Source organism: Vicia villosa, linkage group LG6 (assembly GCF_029867415.1).
Source record: "Vicia villosa cultivar HV-30 ecotype Madison, WI linkage group LG6, Vvil1.0, whole genome shotgun sequence".
Lineage (NCBI taxonomy): Eukaryota > Viridiplantae > Streptophyta > Magnoliopsida > Fabales > Fabaceae > Vicia > Vicia villosa.
The window spans coordinates 9,687,714-9,698,820 of record NC_081185.1 but is presented as its reverse complement, the minus strand read 5'-3'; the positions used below and the strand labels follow the sequence as shown (position 1 = coordinate 9,698,820).

Genomic DNA, 11,107 nt, shown 5'->3' with positions numbered 1-11,107 from the left:
TGACTAAAGCTGGGCTGCCAAAGACTTTTACTCGTAGTCAGTTGACGGAGGAGGCTCAGTTGGTGGCTTCGGTGGTCCTTTACAACATTAGGCCACGGAGTCACACTTCTTCTCTCACCATTGATACGGCAGGTTTGGTTCAGGGTATTCTGAATAGTGATAACATTGATGTGTCCAGGATTGTGGCGAATGAGCTGAAAAGAGTCGCCCTGAATGGGACTCTTCATGGAGATGGGGTGAAATGTAGGTTGATTTTTCCTGGTTTAATAATGGGTTTGTGCAGGAAGGCTGGTGTCCGGTTCCCAACTGGTGGGATGATCCCCATGGATGGTATTATCGATGATATTTTTGCTAACAGGTACTGTTTGCCAGGAGGTCGTCCTTTTGGTGTTGCTGCTGGTGCATCTGACCTTCCCGATGCTTCTCAGGCTGTTCCGGTTGCTGCTGCACCGCCTGCTGGTCCACAGTATGGTGATGCAAGTGATTGGAACTATCAGATGCATATGGCGCATCAGAGAGCGTTTATGTTTTTGCAGGATTCTATCCGGCAGCTTTCTCTGCAGCAGCCTGTTGGTTCCAGGGATGATTTATCGGCCTATGCTGCATGGCCTGAGGGCAGGCCAGATCCTGAGGAGGGGATGGAGCAGGATGATCCGGAGACTTCCGATGAGGAGTAGATTTTTTATTGCTTTATGTTTTATTGTTTTTAGTTTTATGTTAGAACAGTTTTTTAGTTGTCTTTGTTTTTAATTTTGTTCCATCCTGGCGGATGAGGTACTTTGAAAGGCTAAGTTTACGCCTTTGGATAATTAACACCGCTTGGTGTGGTTTTTATTTTTATATAAGTTCAGTTTATTTTATTTTTGCATTTATTTATTTTTAAGTAGTTTATTTTAGTTTAGTGTTTATATTTTAGAAATAATGGTTTGACAAGTTGTCCTAATGATTAATTAGCTGGAACACAAATTTTTATTGCCACGATGAATTTGGATGATGCAACACAATTTGAGTGGTGATGATATTAGTTGAAAACTGTACGCGCAAGGTACATCCTTTATCGTTTTATTTATCAAGTACTTTTGATTCTAATGCTTTTAATTGTACAAATTAGTTGTCATTAATTTCTGTGGATAAAATTAGTTCAATTGTGAATCACTTTAGCCTAGCTGTAGTTGTGAGGAGACTTTCCACTGTGTATATATATAAATTGTGCTGGATACCAGCAATGTGCGTTTTAACTCGTTTTTATTATGATTAATCTTGCATTGTTATTAAATTGTGTTAAGCATGAAAGTGATCAAGGCGTTTTGTTCTGCACTACGAGTATAACTTCTCTTCCAAATATAACCTACCCGGTGAGTGTGTGAGTATTTGCTAACCACTTTGAGCCATTTTGCCAAGATTCAATCGGTATCATGTCATGCCTTATAATTGCCGATTTTTGATTTGAATCTTGATGACTTTCTGTGAACCTTGAAAAGTACCATGAAATGTGGTTAGGATTGATTCCTTTTCGCCTTAGAATAGGGAGCATTCGTGATTATGTAGTGGTAATATTCAAGTTGGGGAGAATAAAATTTTGATCTTGGTTGTATTGGTGAGTAGAAGAAAATAAATAAATTGCTCAAGAGAGAAAAAGAAAAAGAAAAAAAAAAAAAAAAAAAAAAAAGAGAAAAAGAAAAAGGAAAAGAGAAGAGCTTTGTATATAGCTAGTTCTTTTAAAATAAAAAGATGAACTCTTGAGCAATAAAATTGTGTGATCGGTTGATAAGGATGTGTGGATATAATCATGATTTGAATGCTCTCTTAGGAATTGACCCCTTTTGTTTCAATGGCCGTGAGAAATGACACTTCCTTGTTAACCAAGCCAAGCTACAACCTGAAAGTCCTTAGTGATTCATGCTTATATACTTTTTATATATCTTATGCTTAGATGAGTTTATAATTAATTCGGTATGTTTGCGTCATTGTCTGGTGAGTGTTAGGATCCTCCATTTTTGTTCTCTTAGTAGAGAAGTACGTAGGTGTGATTCATTCTTGAACTTCTTTTGCTTTGTGGAATTTCTGACATAGAATTTGTATATAGGATTAGCATTGTTATCATGGTACTTTGATGAAAACTGGTAAGGATTGATCTTTGTGTACTTTTGGAATTTGAACCATTAAATTGTTCTTGTTTCTGCCTTGTTGTTTCATTTGTGATATTTTGTGTTCCCGGTAATTTATCATTGTTTTGTTTGAGGACAAACAAGAGTTTAAGTTGGGGAGAGTTGTTAGGTGCCAAATTGTGTTTATATTTAGTTTAATTAATGGCACCTTTCGACCGTTTTTATCGGATATTCGTACAATTCCCTGAAGTTTTAGATAATTATTTATAGTTTATAATATTAAGCTTTCATTTTATGTTAATATGTGTTTTAGTTATGATTTTTGTAGGTTTTAGCCAATTTTGGGGAAGTTTGGAGCTTGTTTTGAGCTTTGCAAGAGAGTCCCAGGCAGAGAGTTGCGCGCGTCGCGCGGAGATGTGGGCGCGTCGCGCCCTGGGCGAGATATTTTGGAGCTTCCAGGCAGAGAGTTGCGCGCGTCGCGCGCATGGGCGGTTTATAATTTTAAGTGTATTGGCGCGAAGCGCGCTGGAGGGCGCGTCGCGCCCTGGACAGAATTCAGAATTCTATATAAAGGGGTTTTCAGATATTTTGGAAGGTTGGTGAATCTTGAAGAGAAAACATAAACACTTGTGCACTGTAGCAAACAAAGAATCGAAGATTGGAAGCTTTGATCGTCGATTAATCGCCTTTTATGCTTGTTGATCTTCATCCTTTACTTCTTGTGCAAGCTACCATTCTCATGGATAGCTAAATCACTTTTGTATCAAGATAAGATGTAATCTTCCTAGCCTTTTGTATGTTTTTCTTGTGAATATATGTGTATGAACAAGTGATGATCAATATAGATGGTTTAGTTTGTTTATTAAAGCTTTTTCTTTGGTATAAGTGTTTGAGACATCAATGTTTGTATCTAGACCTAACTAATCATCTTTCAAACTATAAGTTGCAGACATGGATTTAGAGTTTGATGTTTACTAAGTATCGGTTCTTAAAACGTTATTTGTATTGTTTAAACGGTGGAGAAATCGTCGGTTAAACAATACGGTAAATCTAACTATATCGTTGCGGACACGGACGATATAGGTGTCGATACGTAATTATATTGATCGTTAGCAAGTTCATAAGCATCTATTTATAAGGAGACATACAAATTTAGGTCGATGAAATCGAATCTTGATACATTTTCTTTAACTTAGAACTTTCATTAATTTACTCTTTGCTACTAAAAGAATTGAATGATCTTTTGCAAACCCAAATTTAAAGTAACCATAACTCAAGACAAAATAGGCTATAGAACGGCGGTGATATCGCAATAATCCCTGTGGATACGATAATAGCGAAAAGTACACCACAATACTCTTTCAACAGTGCATTCATCTCTAGTTGATGAGCGTTTTAATATTTATGATGATTTAGTTGAATGGATAGAAAAAGAAGAATGTGTTACTTGTCCATGTTTAAAAAATGAAATTGAAATATCAAGGGACAATTAACTCATGATGCTTCACTATCATGTTCATGTCCTAGTTCTTCAAGTGATAGAGGGTCTGTTTTTAAGAAAAACCTACATGCCACTAGGAGAAATAGAAAGAACATTTCATCTAAAGTTGTTTGTCATTATTGTGGTGATAAGGGAAACATTGGGCCTCAATGTCACATTAGGAACTTCCAAGTTCCAAATGGTAAAATGGCATGGGTTTCTAAGTATACCTCAACTAACTCAAAGGACCCACTAGTAGGGGAACAAAAATTTCCTAATTGATTGTCTGTAGGAAAGTCTTACATTTTAGAAAAGATTGTGTTTTTTAGATAGTGGGTGTTCATGACACGTGAGAGGAGATGCTTCCATGTTCATAAAGTTTAATGAGAAAGAAAGCGGTCATGTCACCTATGGAGACAACACAAGAGGTAAAATACTATGAGACGGTATTGTGGGAAATCCCTCCACAATTACCGTTGAAAATGTGATTTTAGTTAAAGGATTTAAACACAAACTAATTTTTGAGATAACTTCCGACCAAACAACTAATTGAGATTTAAGTTCTTAGTCTTCAAACCAAACAACGAATAAGCTATAAGTGGTTAGTCCTTAAACAAAACAACAAACAGGCTTGAAGCGGAAAGTCTTTGCACCAAACAGATATTTTGCACAAGCTGATCTGGAACTAAACTAGAGTTTTGAGTTATCTATCCTTTCAACCGAACCTGAGTTTTATACAGGCTGAGAACAATCTGGATTGGGATTTTTACCGGGTTGTTCTCAAACTTATTGAGCTTTTAACTAGGTAGAACTCAAAAACCGAGTGAGATTTTATACTAGGATAATATTGAACCAATAGAGATTTTGACTAGGATAAGTTTAAGTAAAATTTTGAATGTTCTTCATTGTTTGATCTTCACGAGCCCAAAAGAGATATTTTTCATCAATGGAGGAGCTCACAGACGAAAATGAGGCTACGACAAATCCCCCAAATAAAAACAAGAGACTTTTCAATGGTTTAGCTTCAAACCAAAATAATAACTTTCTAAGGAAGAATAATTTACTGAAGGGAACAATATACTCTAAATAAATTTACAATTAAGCCCTCATCCAGAACAAAATTCCTCACTGAACTCAAGAATGCTCTAAAAGCACTATGGCTAAAATATGTGAAATAATAGAAATAATTTAGAGAGATTATGGGAGAAATCAAAGTGTTTTTTTTTCAAATTTTCTAGATGATTGGAAATGATAAAGAAGCTATCTATTTAAAGGAAAAGAAACAGTGTAAATTTGTAAGCAATCCATGGGTCAATTAAATAACATAATCGACTAGGCAATACAAATAATAGATTATTTATGCCTACAATTGAATGTTTAGATAGAGACTATCATAATCCATCATAGAATAGATTATGCTAAAAATTTAATCAATTTGATAGCTTAGAAAAAATTTAATTAAGCAGACAGTCCCCTAATCAACTAGTTAGGTTCAAAAAAAATTGGTTATTTTAAAAAGTGAGAGGCTTTTTAATATTTTAAGTGTGTGTGCGCGTGTGTGTGCGTGTGTGAGTGAGTGCGTGTGTGTGTGATTTATCCATAATACATTTAGAAATATCCTTGTTTCTTTACAATACACTGATCCCTCAGATGGACACAATCAAAGGAGTTTTCACACTTACTCTCTTTCACACTCTCAAGCTTCAAGTCTTGGAATTATCTTTGAATTTAGCATCACACAAGAACCTTGATTCTTATTAATGAGGTTAAAGATATTTCTATGTTAGTTACCCTCGTCTAGATGTTGATAGTTTAAATCATCGGTGTTCATAAACCCTTTCACTAAAGAGTAGTTGAACTATAGTGTTGACTTTAACACAAATTTCTTTAGCTTGATTTGGAAGGATAGATTCATCTTGATCAACCACCTTGTGCATCTTTGACCGCTTGAGCTAATTTTAGTAGTTGCTTGACTTCAAGTGTTGTCATCTTCAAAACCATATCACCATCAAAGCTAATCAGTTACTTCTTGAATCTTGCGATCCATGAGCTTTATCACCTTATACCACTCTTGATTATACCTGCAAGCACATAGATCCACATATATTATAATGTAAACCTGAACTTTATACAGAATGACCATGAACCATGTCAAGATTTTTACCGAGATGATCTCGAACCTATTAAGTTTTTATATTGGGTTGAACTCGTAAACTAAGTGAGATTTTACACTAGGTTTGTCTTGAATTGATTGAGATTTTCAAATGGTTTAGCTCCAGGACAAAATAACAAATTCCTAAGGAAGAATTATTATATCAAGACAAAAATATAATCTTGATATATTTAAAATTTTATCCTCACCTAGAATAATATTCCTCACTAGACTTAAGAACACTCTCAAAGAACTATGGCTAAAGTATGTGAGAAAATAAGAAATTTCAAGAGAGGTAGAGAGAAATGAAAAGTGAAGTGTTTCACATTTTCTGGATGTGTAAAAGTGATAGAGAAGTTCTTTATTTACATGCCAATATGTGGTATAAATTTTGAAATAATCCATGTGACAAATTAATGCTCTAATCAATTAGGATAATCAATTAGGCAATGCAAATAAACGATTGTTGTGGCTCAAAATGGAAGTCTTAGATATGGAGACAACTTCTCTACCCATCACAAAAAGATGGGTAGTGTACTTTTCACCAATCAGATGACACCATTTAATTTTTATGTATTTAATTATTTATTATATAGAATAATTGTTTGATGTTTTCAATGCATTTTACACTAAAGGTAACTTTACCCAACTTTTTAAGTTGGATAAATAAGAATTCACCCTTATATATAGAGTTTTTACCAATCATTAAGATATTTTCCTAATCAATTCTAGAATAAATTATGCATCATCTAATCAATTAAGAAAAGTATATAATCAATTAGACAGTTTTATAAAAGGTCGCATAATCAATTGAATACTGCTCTAATCAACTAGTTAGATATCAAAATATAGTCTTGTAATTTTATCAAAACATGTGAGGCTTCTAAAAGGTTGTGTGTGTGTGTGTGTGTGTGTGTGTGTTTGTGTCATTTATCCATAATGTTTTCAAAAATACACTTGTGTCTTTATAATACACTAATCACTTAGACAGACACTCTTTCACACTATGAAGCTTCAAGTCTTGGCATGCGTTTATTTGATTTTATAATCACACAAGAATATTGGATCTTATTGATGAGCCTTGAAATATGTCTTTGCTTGAGCTATCTTCAACAGTGGTTTGACTTAAAATGTTGTCATCATCAATATTAAGCATGTATCGGTTGCCTTGCATCATTGTTATCCATGAGTTTTTCCGTCTTGGATCACTTATTAACTATACATGCAAACACATAGATCCACACTTTCCACCTCTTTTTGGAATGACATGTGGTGTGGTACTATCCTTATAAGAGATTACTTTATGAAGCTTTATTTGGTTTATAACAAGCCTAATGGAAATTCAGATGAATATTCAAATGAGGTTTTTGTCTTAGAACCTTTAGTGGAGGGGAAGTTTGTTTGGGAATATGAATTGGTGGTGAATATGTTGGATATCATCGAAATTTTCCATGCCTCTTGCTAAGAGACTTGTTGGTGGTCGTGGATTGATAAGAACTTTATGTAATCGTTTAAACTGGAGTATCTCTTCTTATCTTAGCCCTATATGTCTAACGTTTCTTTATCTCATGGTATTGCTCAAGTCCTCCCTCTTGTCTAGAAGAATTGACTCCTCCTAAAGTTCTGGTTTTCTATTAGGACTTACTTAGAAATAGACTTCCCAACAAGGATAACATCTTTAGCATATGGTGATTGTTGACCCAATTCTCTTCGATTATGTCTTGATACACTGTATTGTTGAATATTATCATCATCCTTTTGTCTCGTGTGTAGGTGCATCTTTAATGTGGTATATTGTCTGTAAGTAGATTGGGTGGGATTTGATATTTCCAAGGAATTTAGGGTTTATATATGTGATAGTCAAGTCTCTTGGGTATACATTTAGAGTTATGTCTAGGTTATCTCTTGTTTGGCATTCTATGGTGTGTGCCATCTAAAAATTTTGAAACGAAATCATCTTTTCTTGGTTGATATCTACCAAAGTTGAACTATTGGACATATAGTTTATTTGGTCTTAGAAATGATTTCTTGCTATAACATCATGTGTTTCTTGCATCTTCTTCGAGTGGATGGAAATCCCTATTTTCTTGTATACTTTGGTTAAGGGCTTTATGGAATCGAAGTCCCACTTTTTGGTGGTTGTATTCATGTTTTAAAGACTTATCGGTAAAAAAATAGATATTTTGTTTTCATTTTGCGAAGGAGAGTGTTTGTCCTTCTCTTGTTGGAGATTTTTTCGATTGGTTTTTAATTTTCTTTTTTTCTTTTTATTGTTATAGGTTAGTGGAGAACATCTGATTTTTATACTTAACTTTATGCCTTTGTGTCGATTCCAAATAACTTAAAATAATTGACATAAAAACTCGAGTTTATCATCAACTTTGATTATATGAATAAGGTTGTACTTCAAGCAATTTTAGAAATAAATAAAAATTTATTGATCAAGACACTCAAATCGGTATTACATTATACACGTCTAGTAATTTTATGACTAGATGCATATTTCATAACAAAAGTATACACCTTTAAAAATTTTGCTTGCCCTCGTAAGTTTGTCCGAATTGCCAATTGGAAGGAACTACAAGGGGAAAGTTCAAAGTTTTTCCATCACTTGTAGTAACAAGAAATGACAAACTTTGCCCTAAAAAATTCATTTTGGCATCCCAATTTTGTCCCCAATTATGCGACATGGTAATCCAGCCAGTCTTAGATCCTCGAATACTCACATTACTAACATCACCAGCATTGGCAACATTGTAAACCAAAACCATCAAAAAATAAGGATTTCCTTTTAGCTCAAACCTAACACCTCCACTTTTTACGCATGGAACACGTCGATATTTAACAGGGATAACACCAGCTTTATAATAGGCAATAGATGTGAACATTTTATAACTCAAATCAAAGTGTTTTTGTGGAGGGTTGCACCAAATGTCCGTGGTTTTGGAATAATCTGGAGGACAAAAATTTGTTGCTGTCACCTTGATTGGTGCTGCACCCTTTATGCACCATTGAGGATCATTAACACACATTATTTGAAAACATGCACCGCAAGTAAATCCATTATTAAATAAAGCAGTGCTTAGTGCTGTGGTTTCAAGTCCATACCCTTGTTTGAAGAGGTCGCCATAACCACATGCCCCCTCTGCATAAATATCATACATTATATCACAAAAAAATAATTAAACACATTAAAATACAAATCATTTTATCTTCGTCTAACAACTGAGATTCAATCGTCAAAATTTACTTATAAAAGAGATGAGAGGTTTATTTTTATAACTTACGCATGGTTTCACCACCAGCTGCATCACCATAGAAGGTTGCACGAGCATCGTACCAAGTTAAGTCAATGCCACCAGACATAACTTGAACAAGGAGCAACATGAAAAACAACAATGAAACCAAAGAGGGAGACATAGCCATGACTAAGGTGAAGACACAACAAAGAATAGAATTGTAGATTTGAGAGATAAATTCATGAATATAGGTGGTATTTAAAGACGTGGAAATATACCATAAATTAAATCAAATTTAGTATAATAGGAATTTAACTCAATTAAGTCTCATTTAACGCGTTTTCCTCTTTTCTCACAACTTATTAAGAGTTATACTTTATTTTGTATGAAAAAATTATTTATAATTTATTACCGATGAAATAAAATAATTTTTTAATAATAAATATAGATGCATATTAATAATAAAAAAAACATACAAGAGATAAAAAAAATTAGAAACAAGCACCGACATTAGGCAAAAATTTTAAAAATTATGACTAAAGAAATCAAAAGCAAATAAATAAAGGAAAAGAGACAGCCAAAAATATGCAAAAAGAACAAAAATTCATGAAATGCTGATTTAACTAATATTTAATTCTCCAATTTTACAGGCTTTATATATTTTATTTATTTGTCTTAGAAGCTAAAATCTAAATTGCAATAACTGTTTTGAAAAGATAAAAAAATTATTATTATATAAATTAGTATATATAATATCTCAGCTCATTTAATGAATTCAATTAATGTTTTTAAAAATAAAGTTATATTTTACTTTAAATATAATAAATGATATGTGCTAAAAAATATAAAAATAAAAATAATTTTATATATTTACTATGTCACACACATATTTGATATTTATTCAAACATATAATAAATTTAAGAAGTTTTAAATTTATTTTAATTGAATATTTTTTTCTAGATTGAATTATTATCTAATTATTTTATTATATTAAAAAATTGATAAATTCACCTATATTTATTGGAAATATATATTTTAAATAAATTTTTTTGCAAAATTTTTTTTTGCATTTTTATTTAATAATCTGTACGAAACAACTAATATAAATGAATTTATGTGTGCTTAATTAACCAATTAAATTGTGAGAGATAATTCAAATGATTTTCTCACTTTATGTATAATAATATATAAAAAAGTATATTCTAATAGTTTAGTTATGGAGATATAGTTTACGGGTGAGATATATTTAATCCAGTAGCTTACTTGAAATATTTATTTCTTTTAAGTATTATTGTTAGATATAGCTAGGTTAAATTTAGATCTAAATGGCATAAAAAGAAATTGACATTAAACAAACTTCATACTTTCTTCATGTCCTTCAAACATACAAACATACAATATAAATAGCTAGGGTTAGACCCTCTAATTGGGCTTAGACAGCAAAAGGGCCCAAAAGCAAAAACCAAAGTGAAGATAAAATAATACTATCAGCACCTATTTAATAATAAAAGTCTTTAAGTAAAACTGAAATCTTCTTTTCTCTATTGGGCCTACCCAACTTCTTATCAATACTCATGGGCTTGTTGAGAACCTTGTCCTCAAGGTTCACACTAAAAGAGTTCAATGGCATGTTTTTCTTGTTGGGCCGCTGGGGAGGTGGATCGGGTAGGTCATTTGGCACATTAGGGTTTGTGGAAAATTCTATGGGACACGTGTTGCATCCAGCAGTGGCCGTGGAAAGAGCAGTTGGATACAGCTGTGTATTAGCTGTATTTTGAACGTTGGGAGATAAGTCCGAATCTCTTGAGAGATCTCCTCGAGCCTTGTGTTTTTTTGAAAGTGCAGAACATGTGGGTCCCCTAGGTACTTGGTAAGGTGGAAGTAAATCTGTGGGACTTAAAGACTTAGAGTTCCCAAACGCTTCTTCATACTTCTCTCTCTCAATTTTTTTCAAACTCCCTCTGCTCTCAAAGTTGATTCGCTTCTCTTTTTCTGAAACTAGAGCAGCTGCATTTTTTTCTTTGATCTTACACTCCTTCTTCTCCCCACCCACATGCAGCGGTGCTTCACCAGTAATAGTGTCTGAAACCAGAAAAGGGTGATCCAAAGGTAAGGTTTCACTCTGTT

The 11,107-nt window shown here is 33.3% G+C and overlaps 1 protein-coding gene across 1 annotated transcript; it reads right to left on the bottom strand.

Moving 5' to 3' along the window:
• Window positions 1–8,120: 8,120 nt before the first annotated feature.
• LOC131611211 (expansin-A23-like) lies at window positions 8,121–9,202 on the bottom strand. Its single transcript, XM_058883303.1, has 2 exons — window positions 9,028–9,202; window positions 8,121–8,885 (listed from the first exon to the last, which is right to left on the bottom strand). The coding sequence occupies exons 1-2, from the start codon at window positions 9,164–9,166 to the stop codon at window positions 8,266–8,268; spliced, it is 759 nt and encodes a 252-aa protein (XP_058739286.1). The 5' UTR covers window positions 9,167–9,202; the 3' UTR covers window positions 8,121–8,265.
• Between the last annotated feature and the right edge of the window lie 1,905 nt (window positions 9,203–11,107).